We start from the raw sequence: 20,232 nt of genomic DNA, 5'->3' as shown, positions 1-20,232 counted from the left end.
CCATACATTCAGATAGTCACATGAAAAGCAGCCTTTAGAGGACCTGTTCCAGGGGGGTCTGAACCTGGGACTCATAAACTCATGGGGTGAATCCAGCAGATACGTGGTTAATCTTCAAGAAGTTAGCAAGAAGTTTGCGTGCACAGATGTCCATTTGTCTGGGTTAGGGGAATAGTTTTCTTCAGATTTCCAAAGGAGTCCATGAATCCTCACCAAAATTGAACTACTATCGAATTCAGTTCCTTACCTTAGAGCAGGGGAAACTAAGGCACTGAGAAGTGAATTGAGTTGCCAAGAACACATCCAACAGCGTGCCTGAACTCACACCTTTCTGTGCACATTTCAGAGTCTTTCCCACTGCACCCTGTGGCCTGTATGGCGACCAGAGATGACTGATTCTCCTAGTTAACTCTTTCAATCCATACTTTTCACTACAAGAATTCATTGAGAGAGTATGCAAGGCTCAGCATAAATCAGTCCTGCCCCTGAAACAATGGCTCCCTGTACATCGCCCTGCAGTCAATCTGGATCACCACCTTGAACTTCTGTCAGAGATAGAATTTATGCTCTGAGGCTCCTAATTCCCTCACATGCAGGAGCTTGGCTGGAATTTCTGCAGTCTCGTGCTCAATCCCCAGCCCTAGGCGGATTGTTAAACGATGTCACTGATGTACTCTTCAGTCCCACTATTGCTATTCTACGCCACAGAAAAACTCTTCTTACTGCAAAAATGGGCTCACTGAGTCCATAGTACTTGCAGATAGGTCGCTTTAAATTCTATTCGGAAGGAGATGGGATAGAATGCAAATCAGTCCATAAACACTCTTCATGTTTGTGACGAGGCAGTTTTTGCACATCATGGAGTCTGCAACTCCAAATTAATTTTTAGCAAAAAAAATAAATAAGAATCAGAATTTTCAACTGCCCATTCAGTTCACATTTTTTAATTATTGATTTTTGTATAAAACTTCTTAGGCTTCTTGCTATGGAAAGATTATTCAAGATTATTATTACTCCTAGTTCTCTGATACCAGAGCAAGAAATTAGTGCACAATAACTAAAAATGACAAATCAAAAAATGACAGCCAATAAAATCTCTCAGGAGTATACACAAGAAATTGATATTGTTATTTGCCTTCAACAAAGGGAACTAGCTAACTTGGGTCAAGGATGGAAGAAGACTTTTCACTGCATGTCTTGTAGTTCTTTTGAATTTGAATCTTGTATTATTTAATCAATACATGAAGACACAAACTCTGAACTTTAAGAGGAGAAAAAACAGTATCAAAATATATTATTTAGACATGTAATTAATAAAAGAAATAGCTAAAAGTGGCTGAGGGTGGGGATTGGTCAAATTGTATTTCTGTGCTCAATTTTTAACTATATTCATGGATTACTCTGACAAACTATAAAAGTAGTTTTAAAAAAATCACCTCCAACCTACTAATTTTACAGGTAAAGAAACTAAGGTCCTAAGAGTGGAAAAGACTGGTTTCCCAAGGTGGCAGAGCTTGGATACATACTCAGTTTGCTGTGTCTCAGGCCAGACCTTTCCTTAACATGAAAAGAGATTCGTGGAGTGGCTGGTGTCTAAATGCCTTCTAATCGTTGTTGTTGTTATTAGATTAAGACATTTTTAGAATATTTTAATAAAACTGACCTCTCTACATTCTGATCCTCTGTGCTAATAATTGTACCCTTTTTTATTCATTCAATTACAAGCAAATTGACAGGAGACATTTATATGAGGCAGCTTAAACCCCAGCTAATGGAGTGCCTAATGACTAATTGATCAGATCCCAACCCAGAGAGCAGCCCTGAGTGGCCTAAAGGAATTTATGCAATTAGTTTAGGTTTGGTAGAAATTGAGTGCATATGAAAGTAAGCTTTTTATGGTCTTGATTTATGAGGGCTGGACATTAACTATATCTGCCAAGAGGTGAGCTGCCTAGCAAAGCCCCAGGCATTGGGAGGTTCTGTCGCAGGAGGGGACGTAGGGGTTTTGGAGCTGGGCTGGTGTGTGTGCGCGCGCGTGAGATGGGTGGAGGGCGTGTTGAGTGGAGGAAAAAAGATATGGTATTGGGGGTGGGATACGTCCAGAGACTTCTTGAAATTATGGTGGTGCTCCCTCCCTGTGTAATTCAAAGTAAAAACAACATCAATCACAAATAAGTATAAAGAAGTCCAAAAACATTTTGATTTTCGCAAGATGAACACCAGGATTTTGTGTGTGTGAAATCCTAAAATTCAAATTTAAACTGAGAGAGAGACAGTGCTGCTTCGGTTCCAGTTTGCCTCCAGTACCAGGCTGGGCAGTACCGGGCTGAGGACAACGGCAGAGAACCGATGCTTTATGGAGACAAGTCCTCCACGCGCTGGAGACAGAAAGCAACCGGTGGAAAGGACTTCCCGGGAGGAGCCTGGGCCCGGCCGCCCATCCCTCTTTTCGCAACGCCTCCTCCCGCAATCCGGGGGGCTCCCCAAGCCGGAACGGCGCGCAGAGGAAGCCCCCCTCCGGAGGCGCGGGGAGGAGCCGACGCACCCTGACCCCGCGGAAGGAGCCCTGGGAGCCGGGCGGGCGCGGAAGTGCCGTCGGAGGGAAACCTGACCTGATCGGAATAGAGCGATCGAAGAGGTGGCTAATTCGTCTGCCGGGGTCCTCGCTGGCTCCGTCCGCCCGGCGGGGCGGGGTGACCGCAGGGGGCTCCCGCCGCTCGGCGGAAGAGAGGGAAGAGCGGAAGGGGGGATTTCTGCGCGCGCAGAGGTCGCGGCCCATCTCGCCCCTGCACTTTGGGGTCAGTTTCGCGCCTGCGAGTTTGGACGGAAGCTGAGAGCGGGTTGCGTGGGAGTCAAGCGCACACACCGACACCAGTAGTGACGGAGACCTGGGAGGCGGCGCGAAACCACGAGGGAGAGACCCGCAGCGCGAGTCGAGGGCCCCGAAACGCGGCGAGGACGGGGGGCCTCGTCGGCTTACACCACCTCCTTGTCTCGCGCGGCCCCGGCAGCCACGTCCGACGCTCCCGCTCCGCCTCCACTCCAGCGGCCCCCCTCCCCTGCCCCCTCTCCCCTGCCCCGACTGAGCTGGGTCTCGCGTGCGGACCAGTGAGGCGACGAAGCCGGTGTTTTGCCAGCTCCCCACCAAATTGCTGTGTCACAATTTGTCCCTGGCAAGTAACATAAACACTCCGTGTCTCCAAGTTGTCATCTGTAAAATGGGTTTTAAAATGGGACCTACTCGTGTTGTTTAAGGATTAATGGTACATAAAAAGAGCTTGGAACAGTATGACATACAGGAAGCCCTTAATACGTGTTAGATTTTATTATTCGCTTATCCCACGAACGTTTGTGAAGCGCCCACTGTGTGAGAGGCTCTGCGCTGGGATCGGGGAGGGGGTGAGGGAGAAGGGTACTGCACGGAGCAGGTACTTGCCCTGAGCCCATTTACTGCTAAATAAATAAACAGGGTGCGGTCAGGGAATGATGAGGACTAAGAAAGAAATACAGCAGCGTAACAAGACGGCATGACTGGGGAAAAGAGCAATCTACGGTAGAAGGAGCCACCTAAGTCCCTCCTCCCCTCTCTGGGCCTCAGTCTCTCCTTAAGTATAAAGAGAGGCTGTCGCCAGCAAGTGTTGCCCTAGGCTGACGCCTTCTAACACCAATCCCAAAGGTGGAGCTGGGCCCCAGAGACCCAGTCAGAGACCCCATCGCAGCTTCCTCTGCCCACTGGAGCCCGCCCCTTGGGAGGGAGAGCTGCGCGGAGTCTCGCAACCATCAAGAAGTTGGTGCTTGCCAGGATTCTGCAAAGAAGGAAGGCGTGACTTCGAGGAGCCGCCATTGGGGTCAAAGTTGTCAGTGGGAACTTAACTCACACCTTGGACTCCAGGGCAGCGAATTACATCGTCCCTTCCGTACCTGGGCCACACGGTGTGCAAAGAGGTTACTTGTACATTTTCTGGTTTACCCCTGACAACCCCGTGGAGAGCTGGTAGTCACTGCTACTGCTCTCATTTTACAGAGGAACACTGTGGTTCACAGAGGGAAAATGTTGATCCTAGTTGAGGCCAAGCCCTGATTTTGCCCCTTCAACACTAACTCTGTCACTTTTCTGAGCATGAGTAATGTTTTAAAAAGATTAAGTATCTATTAATATGTGTCAGACCCTGGCCTGTGTGATACTCTTCACGGCAATCCTGAAAGATAGTCTTTTTTCCTACTTTACATATGAGGCGCCTGAGGCTCAGAGAGTTAAAGGGAGTAAAGAGAGTTAAAGTTATTCATCTAAGAGATGGAGTAGGTATTCCACCCCAGGTCTGTCTACTCCAGACCCAGAGGGTCTCAGCAGGAAAGTAAAACAACCCAGGCTCAACAGCCAAGAGGGTGTCAGGAACATTCAGCAGGGCAGAGATCACCCCGTGGTCCTCTTCCCAGATTCTTCCTCTAGGTTCTGAGGAGGGATGCAAGGTTTCTTCTAATTTAAACAGGAAGGAAACTGGCTGCCTTTGAATGGAAGCTAGAAGGGCAGATCACCACCTTGACCCTGACCCCACTCCCTTGTTTATACTTGACGGTGTCTGCTCTTCCCTACAGTACCCAGAATCTAGAAAGGATTGGGCTGGAAGGCGTTCTTTCATTTTATAAGACAAAAACCTCATTCATTCATTCCTTCATTCATTTCACAGATACCTATTGTCTGCCACTCTGGGCCAGACCCTGAGCTGGGCACTGGATATAAAACAATGAACAAAACTGATAACTATCTTAAACACGGAGAGAGAGGAAGCTCCTGGCCAGAGATCACACAGGAACCCAGGGGCCCAGGATTCAGGGGGAGCCCTGGCTTCAGCCATTCCGGGTCAGACCCTAACTCCAGACAGTCAAGCACCTAGAATCTTCGCCCAACTCCACAAATGACTCTCAAAATCCCACCTCGAAAGGCCCAATGCAGCTTTCCATACAAACAGCCCTGAACATTGCCCTCCTCCCTCCTTTTTCTTGGCTAAGTTTAAAGAAACTCCAGCTGGGCCGGGACAGTGAATGTTGGTGGTTTCAAGTTGGTGGTATTTTGGAATGGAAAATCCGCTAGGAGTGTTTTTCAGTTACTCTGCAAAACTATTTTTGTGAGGCTTGCAGCCAGCAAGAGAAGCTTACAGAAGTGATATGACTTGCCCAAGGCCACAGGGTTAGGTTTGCATCCACCAGGATGCAGAGGAGGCCTATGTGAACCCCAAACCGGCTGGTACCTACCCACCCTCCACTCTTCAGAGTTCTGTGCCTCTGCGGGAGGAGTGGCAGAGGCGACTGCACAATTCCGGAGAAACCACAGCTCCCGTTGCTTCCTGAGAGAGCCCAAGGAGAGAGGCAGCGGCGCCGGCCCGGCGCACTCAGTGGGTGGGAGAGGATGGGGCGCGCCGTGGACGGAGCAGGAGCTCCCGCCCGCAGGTAGAAACTGATCAAAATACCAGTGCGCCAGGGCAGCCCCGGCGCCTGAAGCGGACCAGTCTCAGAGGCGCGAGTCAACTCATAACCCAAACAGGCCGGTTATGGAGCAGATCTTAACTTTCAGGAGGCTCATCAGTCCGTCTCCAAAAAAAAAAAAAAAAAAAAAAAGTCTTCCAAACTTTTGAGGTTATTAATTTAAACAGCAGGGAACTTTTCAGAAAGGAGATGGAGGCGGATATCGGGTTCTTTCCCGGGCCAGAAAAGCTGAAGTCTCTTACCTGCAGGAAACGTCGCAGCCCGCAAAGGCGCGTCTGTCTGGAGCGCTTCACTTCGGCGCGGGACGCTCACGGCCGCCTCCTCTGCAGCCTGGCTGGGCTCCGGCCCTGTGTTTTATACCACTATAGGCAATTAATATTGCATCAGCCGTATTTTAAATTTTCAAAACCCACAATATAATGTAATGGCATAAGGGCATTTATTATTAAAGGACACCCGATGGAGAAGGAGGTGGATGCCTCGCTGGGGCTGTTGGGCTAAGCGGGGGCGAGGGGCTGAGGCCCAGGGGTTGGGGGCGATCCCCAGGTTTGCTTGTGCAGCAAAGAGGGTGCACCGCGCCGAGGGGAGACCCGCTGTGCTCCGAATTTCAGGCCGGAGGTGATGACCCACCGCTCTTTGAAGACACAGAGGGAAAATGTGCTGACCACTCCTAGACTTGGAACATTAATTTTTAGGTCGTGAAGGTGTTTCTGCCGCTCACAAAAAGGTTTCTTCCCCCTTTTGAAGAGAGTGAGAGAGAAGGGAACTGCCATCTGTTGAGCTCCTACTGTGCGCAAGGCACTATGTTAGGATCTTTGCAGCAGATCTATCATTTAGACCCCCACAAAGAAGATGAGATAGACCCTGGGGTGAGTAAGTTCTTGGGTGAGTTTTAAATGAGCTTCTGAAATGACCCCCAAGGGACCCCAACAGACTCTGTCCGGTGGAGAACACTTTCCTCCCTCTTTGTATCTATCTACTCACTTCCTATCCAGCCATTTGAATCTTTTGAAATAATGTTTTATCTTAAGCATCAAGCACTGAAAGATGCCTTAAGCATCAAACAATTTTATTTAATCTTAACAATAAACTTGTGAGGGAAATATTCGCCTCTTCATCCTGCAGACAAGCAATCGAGGCTTTTTAGAGACAGTAAGAAACTGGCTTCAGGATCATTCAGCCAATGAGTGGAAGTATTGGGGACTTCTACTCCCATCAGTCAGGCCTCAAAGTTTGCAACGGGTCTGAATCAAGTTGAGCGAACAGAGGCTGGTAGATTCGCATGCTGGGAAGCATGGGGGGAAGTGCCTTGTAACCCTAGGTCTGGAGATGAGCTGCCAGATCTCCCTAGAGGAGATCAGAGTGAGAAGGTGAGGCTGCGTGGAAAAGGAAAGAGATGGCCAGAGACCGGCCTGCTGGAAGTGAAAACCCAGCCCGTATGTGTTCTCACTTTTAAATCCTTTCCAAGACTAGTACTTCTTAGCCTCCAAGAAAGAAAATCACTGTGATTCGGGTTGAAAAATAAAGCATTTATTTTAGAAGTTAATTCAAGGGGTAAAGACAGAAGAAAACTTAATATTTTATTGTATCTATTTGGAGAACAAAACCAAAGGTCACACAGCAACACGCAAATTACATGAAGCAACGAAAGATAAAATGTGACGGGGCCAGAGGGACGTGGGTGAGAAGGGTCCAGGCCAGCTGTCTGGCTCCTCTTTCTCCCCAAAACCATAAGTAAACCTCCACCAGGAGACACCCAAAAAAGGGGGGATGGAAAGAAGCAGAGTTAAATAAATAATAGGAAATAACAATGCTAACAACAATAATAAAATCACAACGAGGTTAGACGTGTTGGAAGGACTTGCATATGATTCAGAGAAGTTACAATTACTTTTGAAGAGCTGCCTCTACGCTGCGCTGGGAATCTGGCTGGAGCAGCGAGCTGGGGTCACAGTCCTCAGTCGGTCCAGAGCACTACCAATCCCCCTCATTCTCCATCAGGCAGTAATTACCCCCTCAGACACCATCAGATCGGGGAGATGGGCCAGAGCAGTTGCCAGCTGCTGCTTGCAACCAGGAATGGGATCCCAGAATTTTCAGTCGCTGAATTGGGCCCATCTTTTCTGGAGCCCGACTTACCACAGAGAACAGCTGGGACCTCGAAACTCCACGCACATTTTCCCTGAACCTAATCCATGATACCTTAGAAAACTTACTACAAACCAAAGGATGAGATGGATAAAATTTAAGAGGAGAAAGGAGTATAAGGCTATCCTTTGGAAACGTACACGTATTTTATATACTCTAAATAAATCTCCAGTACATGTTTGTGCCCCAGTTAGACTTTGTATTATTATTTATCACTGCCTTCCCATCCCTTCACCTTTTGTCTAATTGCGCTTAGCAAAGTGGCGCCTTCACCCCCAGAGTCCTGCGGTCGGGCCAATTCACTATCCCTTACATTCGGGCTCCTGCCCTGAGGTCGCGCAGCCCAGGGCGCGAGGGCGATTTTCAGCACCAGGGACAGCGCTAGTCCCTCCAGAACTGCCCTTCTTCAATTTTTTCTTAGCGCCATAGCTTTTCTGGTGGGAATAGAAAGGAAAGAAGAGAAAGAGAAGGCCGGGAGGCAACGAGGTGGGATAAAGGGGAAAGTCTGTGGCTTCGGGGGAGAGAGCCTGACCTGCCAGGAAACGTCTTGGAGTCCCCCATAACCGTTCCCCCCCACTCCGGGGGTGGTGTACACTCAGCTCTCCCTGACCCGGACGCTGCGCCCCGCCGCAGTCAGTGGACAGCCGAGTACTTCATTCGTTTCTGTTTCTGTCTCTGGTTGCAAAACCAGACCCTCACCACGTTCTTTTTAAGGTCCAGTTTCTCGGCGATGGCCGCGATCTTCTCCGATGAGGGCCGCGGTTGGATGGCGAAGTAGGCCTCCAGTGAGCGCTTCTCCGGCGCCGCGATGGACGTGCGTTTGCGCTTTCTCTCACTGCCGTTGAAGAGCTCTGGCTTGCTGTTTTTCTCTCGATAGGCGGCCTCGGCTTCCTCCAGCCAGGCCTGGAGCACCGGCTTGAGCGCAATCATGTTGTTGTGTGAGAGAGTGAGAGACTCGAACCTGCAAATGGTGCTCTGGCTGAGCGAGCCTACGCCGGGGATCTTGAGGTTGGCTAGAGCCGCGCCCACGTCCGCCTGAGTCACCCCCAGCTTGATGCGCCGTTGCTTGAAGCGCTCGGCGAAGGCCTCGAGCTCTCGGGGGTCCGACTCTACGTCGCTGAGGCATGCGGGCATGGCGCTGTGAGGCGCCACGGCATGTGGGTGACTCATGCCCATGGCCTGGTGCAGGTGGCCCATGGCGCCCAGGTGGTGCGGGTGGATCTGCGCTGGCATCACCGAGTGCTCTGGGGCGCCCAAACCGCTCACGCTCAGCGTGGGAGAGATGTGCTCTAGCAGGTCGCCCTCGAGGCCCTGGTGCACAGCGTGGTGCGGGTGCGAGGTGAGCGCGGCCGGGTGGGATATGGGCACGGTGGACGAAGTGGACGTGCAGGGCACGCTGCTCATGGTATGGTAGGTGGCGTCGGGCTTGAACGGATGGTTCTTGCCGTGGGAGACGATATCCACCGCCGCCAGAGCTTCGGCGCGTGCCAGCAGGCTCTCATCAAAGCTTCCAAATATATTACCCTGCAACTGCAAGCGAGAAGGCGCACAGCACGGTCAGTGGGGAATACTGTCAACTCAGGATTAAAACACATTTTCAAGCAACCGAGATGCCTCTCCTCAAAGCCCAGGTCATAAAAATTAATACGGAGACAGAGGCTCTGCTGGAACAGACGTGTGGATCAGAGAGACATGAATGAGAGAGAGAGCGCGCCGGGAGAGAGCGCGGGGGAGACAAGGAGAGGGGTTCAGACAGCGGCGATTGTTCTGGGCGACATGAAAAAAACATGAAGCTAGTGCCTGTCAAAAAATGTGCCTTAGAGCGGTAATTATGCTCCACTACGTACCTGCGGGGCTGGGAGACAGACTCTGCGCATGGCCTCGGAACCGGAGTGCAGGCTGGAGAATTTGGGTTCTTGAAGCACCGGGTGCATGCCGAAAGGCTGCTTGGCGTTCATGGCCATCATCTTCGCGCGCCTGGCAGGGAGGCAGCGAGGGACATGAATCAGGCTCGTCTCGCTCGCTCGCCGCGCTCCAAGTGAGCGCCGCTCAGCGCCCGCGCTCCCCTCGCCCTCTCGCTCGCTGCCTCCCCTCTCCCCCACCTGCTTCTTCACTCATCTTACAAGCAGCCTGCCAGGAAGGGCCCGGGCGCGCGCAGGCGTGCTCACGCGCCCGGGACTCGCAGGGGCGGCCCGAGAGGCGAGGCCAGGCGGCAGCTCTAGGCGCGCCTCTGTGCGCCCGCCACGGCCGCCCCCGCCGCAGCATTTATACCCCAGCCCGGCCTGGCCTCTCCCGACCCGCCCCGCCCCGCCTGGCTCCAGCGCGCAGACCTTCCGGATTCTTTCTTCTTCTTCGTGGACTTGTTTCCCCCCAGAGTGCCAAACCTCTCTGTCCTGTCCCAACTCGCACTGCCCAGATCGAAGGGCAGCCCCGGGCTGAGCGGGGCCAGGACGCTGACCCGACTACACACACACACACACACACACACACACACACGCACGCACGNGAGAGAGGAAGCTCCTGGCCAGAGATCACACAGGAACCCAGGGGCCCAGGATTCAGGGGGAGCCCTGGCTTCAGCCATTCCGGGTCAGACCCTAACTCCAGACAGTCAAGCACCTAGAATCTTCGCCCAACTCCACAAATGACTCTCAAAATCCCACCTCGAAAGGCCCAATGCAGCTTTCCATACAAACAGCCCTGAACATTGCCCTCCTCCCTCCTTTTTCTTGGCTAAGTTTAAAGAAACTCCAGCTGGGCCGGGACAGTGAATGTTGGTGGTTTCAAGTTGGTGGTATTTTGGAATGGAAAATCCGCTAGGAGTGTTTTTCAGTTACTCTGCAAAACTATTTTTGTGAGGCTTGCAGCCAGCAAGAGAAGCTTACAGAAGTGATATGACTTGCCCAAGGCCACAGGGTTAGGTTTGCATCCACCAGGATGCAGAGGAGGCCTATGTGAACCCCAAACCGGCTGGTACCTACCCACCCTCCACTCTTCAGAGTTCTGTGCCTCTGCGGGAGGAGTGGCAGAGGCGACTGCACAATTCCGGAGAAACCACAGCTCCCGTTGCTTCCTGAGAGAGCCCAAGGAGAGAGGCAGCGGCGCCGGCCCGGCGCACTCAGTGGGTGGGAGAGGATGGGGCGCGCCGTGGACGGAGCAGGAGCTCCCGCCCGCAGGTAGAAACTGATCAAAATACCAGTGCGCCAGGGCAGCCCCGGCGCCTGAAGCGGACCAGTCTCAGAGGCGCGAGTCAACTCATAACCCAAACAGGCCGGTTATGGAGCAGATCTTAACTTTCAGGAGGCTCATCAGTCCGTCTCAAAAAAAAAAAAAAAAAAAAAAGTCTTCCAAACTTTTGAGGTTATTAATTTAAACAGCAGGGAACTTTTCAGAAAGGAGATGGAGGCGGATATCGGGTTCTTTCCCGGGCCAGAAAAGCTGAAGTCTCTTACCTGCAGGAAACGTCGCAGCCCGCAAAGGCGCGTCTGTCTGGAGCGCTTCACTTCGGCGCGGGACGCTCACGGCCGCCTCCTCTGCAGCCTGGCTGGGCTCCGGCCCTGTGTTTTATACCACTATAGGCAATTAATATTGCATCAGCCGTATTTTAAATTTTCAAAACCCACAATATAATGTAATGGCATAAGGGCATTTATTATTAAAGGACACCCGATGGAGAAGGAGGTGGATGCCTCGCTGGGGCTGTTGGGCTAAGCGGGGGCGAGGGGCTGAGGCCCAGGGGTTGGGGGCGATCCCCAGGTTTGCTTGTGCAGCAAAGAGGGTGCACCGCGCCGAGGGGAGACCCGCTGTGCTCCGAATTTCAGGCCGGAGGTGATGACCCACCGCTCTTTGAAGACACAGAGGGAAAATGTGCTGACCACTCCTAGACTTGGAACATTAATTTTTAGGTCGTGAAGGTGTTTCTGCCGCTCACAAAAAGGTTTCTTCCCCCTTTTGAAGAGAGTGAGAGAGAAGGGAACTGCCATCTGTTGAGCTCCTACTGTGCGCAAGGCACTATGTTAGGATCTTTGCAGCAGATCTATCATTTAGACCCCCACAAAGAAGATGAGATAGACCCTGGGGTGAGTAAGTTCTTGGGTGAGTTTTAAATGAGCTTCTGAAATGACCCCCAAGGGACCCCAACAGACTCTGTCCGGTGGAGAACACTTTCCTCCCTCTTTGTATCTATCTACTCACTTCCTATCCAGCCATTTGAATCTTTTGAAATAATGTTTTATCTTAAGCATCAAGCACTGAAAGATGCCTTAAGCATCAAACAATTTTATTTAATCTTAACAATAAACTTGTGAGGGAAATATTCGCCTCTTCATCCTGCAGACAAGCAATCGAGGCTTTTTAGAGACAGTAAGAAACTGGCTTCAGGATCATTCAGCCAATGAGTGGAAGTATTGGGGACTTCTACTCCCATCAGTCAGGCCTCAAAGTTTGCAACGGGTCTGAATCAAGTTGAGCGAACAGAGGCTGGTAGATTCGCATGCTGGGAAGCATGGGGGGAAGTGCCTTGTAACCCTAGGTCTGGAGATGAGCTGCCAGATCTCCCTAGAGGAGATCAGAGTGAGAAGGTGAGGCTGCGTGGAAAAGGAAAGAGATGGCCAGAGACCGGCCTGCTGGAAGTGAAAACCCAGCCCGTATGTGTTCTCACTTTTAAATCCTTTCCAAGACTAGTACTTCTTAGCCTCCAAGAAAGAAAATCACTGTGATTCGGGTTGAAAAATAAAGCATTTATTTTAGAAGTTAATTCAAGGGGTAAAGACAGAAGAAAACTTAATATTTTATTGTATCTATTTGGAGAACAAAACCAAAGGTCACACAGCAACACGCAAATTACATGAAGCAACGAAAGATAAAATGTGACGGGGCCAGAGGGACGTGGGTGAGAAGGGTCCAGGCCAGCTGTCTGGCTCCTCTTTCTCCCCAAAACCATAAGTAAACCTCCACCAGGAGACACCCAAAAAAGGGGGGATGGAAAGAAGCAGAGTTAAATAAATAATAGGAAATAACAATGCTAACAACAATAATAAAATCACAACGAGGTTAGACGTGTTGGAAGGACTTGCATATGATTCAGAGAAGTTACAATTACTTTTGAAGAGCTGCCTCTACGCTGCGCTGGGAATCTGGCTGGAGCAGCGAGCTGGGGTCACAGTCCTCAGTCGGTCCAGAGCACTACCAATCCCCCTCATTCTCCATCAGGCAGTAATTACCCCCTCAGACACCATCAGATCGGGGAGATGGGCCAGAGCAGTTGCCAGCTGCTGCTTGCAACCAGGAATGGGATCCCAGAATTTTCAGTCGCTGAATTGGGCCCATCTTTTCTGGAGCCCGACTTACCACAGAGAACAGCTGGGACCTCGAAACTCCACGCACATTTTCCCTGAACCTAATCCATGATACCTTAGAAAACTTACTACAAACCAAAGGATGAGATGGATAAAATTTAAGAGGAGAAAGGAGTATAAGGCTATCCTTTGGAAACGTACACGTATTTTATATACTCTAAATAAATCTCCAGTACATGTTTGTGCCCCAGTTAGACTTTGTATTATTATTTATCACTGCCTTCCCATCCCTTCACCTTTTGTCTAATTGCGCTTAGCAAAGTGGCGCCTTCACCCCCAGAGTCCTGCGGTCGGGCCAATTCACTATCCCTTACATTCGGGCTCCTGCCCTGAGGTCGCGCAGCCCAGGGCGCGAGGGCGATTTTCAGCACCAGGGACAGCGCTAGTCCCTCCAGAACTGCCCTTCTTCAATTTTTTCTTAGCGCCATAGCTTTTCTGGTGGGAATAGAAAGGAAAGAAGAGAAAGAGAAGGCCGGGAGGCAACGAGGTGGGATAAAGGGGAAAGTCTGTGGCTTCGGGGGAGAGAGCCTGACCTGCCAGGAAACGTCTTGGAGTCCCCCATAACCGTTCCCCCCCACTCCGGGGGTGGTGTACACTCAGCTCTCCCTGACCCGGACGCTGCGCCCCGCCGCAGTCAGTGGACAGCCGAGTACTTCATTCGTTTCTGTTTCTGTCTCTGGTTGCAAAACCAGACCCTCACCACGTTCTTTTTAAGGTCCAGTTTCTCGGCGATGGCCGCGATCTTCTCCGATGAGGGCCGCGGTTGGATGGCGAAGTAGGCCTCCAGTGAGCGCTTCTCCGGCGCCGCGATGGACGTGCGTTTGCGCTTCCTCTCACTGCCGTTGAAGAGCTCTGGCTTGCTGTTTTTCTCTCGATAGGCGGCCTCGGCTTCCTCCAGCCAGGCCTGGAGCACCGGCTTGAGCGCAATCATGTTGTTGTGTGAGAGAGTGAGAGACTCGAACCTGCAAATGGTGCTCTGGCTGAGCGAGCCTACGCCGGGGATCTTGAGGTTGGCTAGAGCCGCGCCCACGTCCGCCTGAGTCACCCCCAGCTTGATGCGCCGTTGCTTGAAGCGCTCGGCGAAGGCCTCGAGCTCTCGGGGGTCCGACTCTACGTCGCTGAGGCATGCGGGCATGGCGCTGTGAGGCGCCACGGCATGTGGGTGACTCATGCCCATGGCCTGGTGCAGGTGGCCCATGGCGCCCAGGTGGTGCGGGTGGATCTGCGCTGGCATCACCGAGTGCTCTGGGGCGCCCAAACCGCTCACGCTCAGCGTGGGAGAGATGTGCTCTAGCAGGTCGCCCTCGAGGCCCTGGTGCACAGCGTGGTGCGGGTGCGAGGTGAGCGCGGCCGGGTGGGATATGGGCACGGTGGACGAAGTGGACGTGCAGGGCACGCTGCTCATGGTATGGTAGGTGGCGTCGGGCTTGAACGGATGGTTCTTGCCGTGGGAGACGATATCCACCGCCGCCAGAGCTTCGGCGCGTGCCAGCAGGCTCTCATCAAAGCTTCCAAATATATTACCCTGCAACTGCAAGCGAGAAGGCGCACAGCACGGTCAGTGGGGAATACTGTCAACTCAGGATTAAAACACATTTTCAAGCAACCGAGATGCCTCTCCTCAAAGCCCAGGTCATAAAAATTAATACGGAGACAGAGGCTCTGCTGGAACAGACGTGTGGATCAGAGAGACATGAATGAGAGAGAGAGCGCGCCGGGAGAGAGCGCGGGGGAGACAAGGAGAGGGGTTCAGACAGCGGCGATTGTTCTGGGCGACATGAAAAAAACATGAAGCTAGTGCCTGTCAAAAAATGTGCCTTAGAGCGGTAATTATGCTCCACTACGTACCTGCGGGGCTGGGAGACAGACTCTGCGCATGGCCTCGGAACCGGAGTGCAGGCTGGAGAATTTGGGTTCTTGAAGCACCGGGTGCATGCCGAAAGGCTGCTTGGCGTTCATGGCCATCATCTTCGCGCGCCTGGCAGGGAGGCAGCGAGGGACATGAATCAGGCTCGTCTCGCTCGCTCGCCGCGCTCCAAGTGAGCGCCGCTCAGCGCCCGCGCTCCCCTCGCCCTCTCGCTCGCTGCCTCCCCTCTCCCCCACCTGCTTCTTCACTCATCTTACAAGCAGCCTGCCAGGAAGGGCCCGGGCGCGCGCAGGCGTGCTCACGCGCCCGGGACTCGCAGGGGCGGCCCGAGAGGCGAGGCCAGGCGGCAGCTCTAGGCGCGCCTCTGTGCGCCCGCCACGGCCGCCCCCGCCGCAGCATTTATACCCCAGCCCGGCCTGGCCTCTCCCGACCCGCCCCGCCCCGCCTGGCTCCAGCGCGCAGACCTTCCGGATTCTTTCTTCTTCTTCGTGGACTTGTTTCCCCCCAGAGTGCCAAACCTCTCTGTCCTGTCCCAACTCGCACTGCCCAGATCGAAGGGCAGCCCCGGGCTGAGCGGGGCCAGGACGCTGACCCGACTACACACACACACACACACACACACACACACACGCACGCACGCACGCACTCCTTGTCGGCCAGGCTGCCGCCAAACTGCCCATTTCAAGGGCGCTCCTGGCCCCACGCCCGAGCCGTACACCAGAGTCCGGCCTCGCGGCTCAGCGAAGAGGCGCCTCCAAGCACCCAGACGGGCTCTAGGGAGGGTGAGGGGCTGCCAGAATGAGCCCCAGGTGACCTCAATCGGCCGGCGGTGTGGAGATGAGGGAAGTAACTGCCTGCCCGGTCCTGGAGGCCTGAGGCTTCCTCCCCACGCTCGCGGTTCTTACCTTCGCTAGAGAAAGATAACTTGGCCCCCTTCCCTTTTCCCAACCCGTCTGTCTGTGGGAGCTTACGGAGCACTGCCCACCCACCTTGGGAGTCAGTCAGTACACTTCTGCTCGGCTGCCAGCGCTTACAAATCCCATCCCCCCGGAGCGAGAGCTACCATTTTTGAGCGCCTAATACATGCTAGGTCGTTTAGAGACTTAGCTCATGGTATCCTCACCCCCTTAGGTACTGTTATTGTTTTACAGTCGAGGAAAACGAGGGTCAGAGGGTTAAGTGATTCGCCCAAGACAACAGAGCTGGTTGGGAGCAGAGCCATTCAGTCACTCTTCTGTTATCCATTCCACGAACATTTACTGATGGCCTACTGTGTGCTGGGCGCCACGCCTGACTTCCCAGGCTCTTCACAATTCTGTACTTTGTCTTCCTCCCGGAGTTTCGTGGACGGGAGTGTCCCGGGGTTGGTATTGCCCCACCCTCGCCTCCCCTCTACCCTGATCCCCTCTCCTTCCCCCTCCTTCCCTCTCCTTCCCTCTCCTTTCCCCGCTCTAGTAAACATCGTGAATAATGGACGGGGAGTCCTGGTACCACCGCAGCGCCGCCCTCTGGGGTTGGGAGCGAAGCCCCTCGCGCCCACCTGAGCCCACCTCGCCTCCCACGCCGCCTCTGCGCGGGAGCGGCCTTTGGGTTTCAGAGCTCCCACCAGCCTGCTAGGGCTAGGCCTTGAGCGCCCGCTTGTGTGGGACCGGGTCCCCAGGCGTGAACGTGGTGGTTGGGTGAGGAGGGGCCAGCCCTTGGACTGAGAGGATATCCTGCCCAGGCCTGGGCTCCCCACACGCGGGTCCTGCCAAGCCCCCTTCTCTGCATGGCAGCCAGCCCCTTTGCCTGGTTCCTGTGCATCCTCTGTCCTCTAACCGGGTAAGAGGACTCAGCCCAGGTGCCAGAGGCCAAGGGCCGCTCTCTAAACCTCTCCCAGCCTCGATTTCCTTGACTCTAAAATGGCAGCTGCACTACTGTTTGCCTTCTTGGGTTCTGGTGCCGGTGTTTTGAACTAAAGGAGAAAAGAAAGCATTGAGTGTGGTACCTCGTGCTCAGCAAACCTCACAGCCTGATGCTTTGGGGCGCAGGCTTTGCCCTCAGATTCAGCATGCATCTCCGCCTCTTGCTGACGGAGAGGCCATGAGCCATCTCCTACGTTGTTGTGCTGTCATCTCCTTACAAGTTAAATGGAGAAACCGGTTCTCCTCCACTGACTGTGAGCAATGCCCTGAGATAAGCATTCAGCACGGTGCTTGGCACATTGAAATCAGGAAACAAATCTTCGTTCCTCTCTTCTTCCTCTCTGGCCTTAAAGATAAACCATTTGGGAGCCAGAGTGGCTGGGCTGAGTAATTTCCCTGGAGAATGGTTGGTCTGAAGGCGCAAACTGGTTCTCTGCTGTCCTTCCTTTATTCAACACCTGCTTTGTGCCAGATTCCATGCCGAGGACCGGGACACAGATGTGAGTCAGACTCCATCCTTGCCCACACGGACTCAGCAGCTGAAATCAACTGCAGGAAATAGACCATGAACTTGCACTGTGGGGGGGATGATGTAGATTCCTGCACAAGACACAGGGCAAAGCTTGGTGGGATTGTTGAAACACAGAATACACACCAGAACCGTGAGCCTTAGGAGGGCTGGGGTTTAGACAGCATTCTAATATTGGGCCTTATGTGATCCTGGCTGGGCCTCAGTTTACCCACAAGAACAGGGCTGGACTAGATGATAAGTACTTCCAGCTCCAGCCAAATACTGGATAACCATTTAAAATAACCTTTCTGGTTAATTTAAATGAAATGCATTTGGGGGCGCCTGGGTGGCTTGGTTGTTTAAGCTGCCGACTCTTGATTTGGGCTCAGAGGATCTCAGGGTCCTGGGATCAGCTGAGCACAGTGCATTGGGATCTGTGCTCAGCAGGAAGTCTGCTTGTGGGTTCTCTCTCACCCTCTGCCTCTGCCCTTCCCTCCCTCCCCTCCTGTTCTCTCTCTCTAAAATAAATAAATCTTTTTTTAAAAAATGAAACACATTGTGAATAGTCGAGAGCTTCTTTCCAAGGACCTGTAACTTCCCAGAAGCTGAACGCAGCATTATTTTATCACTTCGCCAGTGTTAAGGATCACTCATTCTTGTTCTCTGCCCCGTGCAGGAAGGCAAAAGGAGGAAAGTAATGTAGGGATGGTGGATCCTCCAGGGAGAGAAATCTGTAACTTGCCTGACCCCATGGTGCCCCGATACCCCCACTCACTTCATCATACCCTAGTTGTCTATGACGCTGAACCCCCAGAAACAGAAGGACAGGCCCATGCACGTCCATCCTTCCTTGCCTTGTCCCCTTAGGGGCCTGGGAGATGTTTGTCACGGTCGAGGTCAGGCAGGGGTCAGAGCCAGAGCAAGGCTAACTGGCCTCCTTAGGCCTCCAGTGCTTCAGCTCACCAGCCCCCCTTCTAGCACCCCCAGCCATTAGCATCACAAATCAAAAACCGCTCTTGCATCAGGTAACCTGTGTGCCCTGGGTTTTTCTCATCCTTCCCTTCAAGAAGGTCTGCTGGCAGCTCTGCACAGCCAGCAGTAAGGTGACACTCATGCTTAGGGACCCGTCTTTCTGAGAAGGCCCTGGAGAGAGAGGAGATGAGGCAAACACCACACAGGATAGAATGAGAGGGAGAGCCACGATCACTCTATAGGATTTGCAGACTTCAAACCTGTCAGAAGCAAGTCCAGGAAAGTAAACTAGTTGGGTGTATAAAGGGGAAGATGGGGACAGAGGTAAACTGGAGAGCAAATGCCCCATCCTCACCCCCGTGGCATGAAATTACAATTAAAATGTACATGCACATGCCCCTGGACACACACACAACCCCACATAACAAAATCTGTCTGAGGGTCCAAGTAGGGACCACAGGAGCATGCATGGGAGTGATACTAAAGGGGACACTTTCTTCATGCTACTAGCATTGCAGAGTACCTCCTGGAGGCTGGTCTCATGATAGGCTCTGCAGGCAGAGAGCCCACTGCTTCAAGAGCTCAGAGTCTGGTGGGAACATAAAATTGCCACATGTAACTCTAAATCAGAATGCAAATCCCTCTATCCCCGCAGAAAGACTAGCCCTGTAGGGATGCTGGGGCAGAGGGGCAGAGGCATTTTCTTGTGGGCCAGTGGTTTTCAACTTCAGCATGAGCAGGAATCATCTGCAGCCCCTTAAAATACAGCATGCTAGGACCCCAAGGACTGAGGTACTTCCTAACAGAATTCATGATTTGCCTGAGACCCTCAACTTGAAAACATTGCTCTGGAAACTTGTTACCTGACATTATTATTTTTTTTTTAAAGCCCTGACCTAATTATGTAAGTTTTGCTAAGACTCAAAGAGATAGTTCCTCTTCTTGGAGTCTTTAGCGTCTTCCTCTATTATCTCTTGGTAAGAACATGATGTTTAATCATTTCAGCTCCTTGAAGGACCCTGGGACTTTTTTAAGGCTGGTTCTTATCTGTCTGTGTCTACAGGCCAGGCACCATATAAGAGTTTAATATAATAATTTGCATGGACTGAATGAACGCATGAACAATATCCTCCCCAAGATTCTGGCAGTAGGATGATGGTGACAGTAAGAAAACCCAGTTATGGATTGCCAGGCTCTGGGCTATGTGCTTTAGAGAAGATATTATGTCTCTATTTTCCAGATGAGAAAACTGAGGCACCAAGAGACTGAGTTCTCCAAGGTACTGGAAACATTGAAGCCTGGTAGGGTGGGCATTGGAAACCAGGTTTTTCTAACTTCTGAGCCCATTTTTTTTTTTTAAAGATTTTATTTATCCATTCGACAGAGATAGAGACAGCCAGCGAGAGAGGGAACACAAGCACGGGGAGTGGGAGAGGAAGAAGCAGGCTCATAGCAGAGGAGCCTGATGTGGGGCTCGATCCCATAACGCCGGGTCACGCCCTGAGCCGAAGGCAGACGCTTAACCGCTGTGCCACCCAGGCGCCCCGAGCCCATGCTTTTAACTAACGTTCTGGGCTGGCACCAGTTTCCCCACCCTCCAAGCCCAGAGGCTGAGCCTGGGAGGATGAGCCGGTTTTACTTCTGTCCCAGAAGGGAGGCGGCCTCTCCTTCGGAGGCACAGAGGCTGGCCCTGCTCCAGGCATGCTTCCGTCAGAGGCCACCCGCAGAAGCAGCAGCTCCCCAGTCCCACCTCCATCCCTGGCCGAGCTCCACCTCGGGGGAGATGGGGAGGGGGAAGAGGGGTGAGATGGGGAGGAGGAAGAAGGGTGGGATGGGAGATGGCCCGATAGGACGGCCCGGCCCCGGCCCAAACTCAAGATGCCATCGCGGGCAGGCAGCTGGCGGGGCTGCCGGGCCAGGTGTTCGCAGCCGCCCGCCTCGCCTTCCTCTCCTTTCTCTCATCTCCTTTCACCAACTTCTCACATGTAC

At 52.6% G+C, this 20,232-nt stretch overlaps 2 protein-coding genes across 2 annotated transcripts; both read right to left on the bottom strand.

The window, feature by feature from the left end:
* Positions 1–8,265: 8,265 nt before the first annotated feature.
* LOC117801390 (POU domain, class 4, transcription factor 3) lies at positions 8,266–9,599 on the bottom strand. Its single transcript, XM_034655684.1, has 2 exons — positions 9,480–9,599; positions 8,266–9,162 (listed from the first exon to the last, which is right to left on the bottom strand). The coding sequence occupies exons 1-2, from the start codon at positions 9,597–9,599 to the stop codon at positions 8,266–8,268; spliced, it is 1,017 nt and encodes a 338-aa protein (XP_034511575.1).
* Positions 9,600–13,623: 4,024 nt separating this feature from the next.
* On the bottom strand, positions 13,624–14,957 carry LOC100476988 (POU domain, class 4, transcription factor 3). Its single transcript, XM_002924688.1, has 2 exons — positions 14,838–14,957; positions 13,624–14,520 (listed from the first exon to the last, which is right to left on the bottom strand). Exons 1-2 carry the CDS (start codon positions 14,955–14,957, stop codon positions 13,624–13,626), a joined length of 1,017 nt encoding a protein of 338 aa, XP_002924734.1.
* Positions 14,958–20,232: the final 5,275 nt, after the last annotated feature.

The sequence above is a fragment of the Ailuropoda melanoleuca genome, chromosome 3 (assembly GCF_002007445.2).
Source record: "Ailuropoda melanoleuca isolate Jingjing chromosome 3, ASM200744v2, whole genome shotgun sequence".
In the NCBI taxonomy this organism is placed as follows: domain Eukaryota; kingdom Metazoa; phylum Chordata; class Mammalia; order Carnivora; family Ursidae; genus Ailuropoda; species Ailuropoda melanoleuca.
Note: the sequence above shows the minus strand (reverse complement) of the source record. Positions and strands in the feature narration are given on the sequence as shown.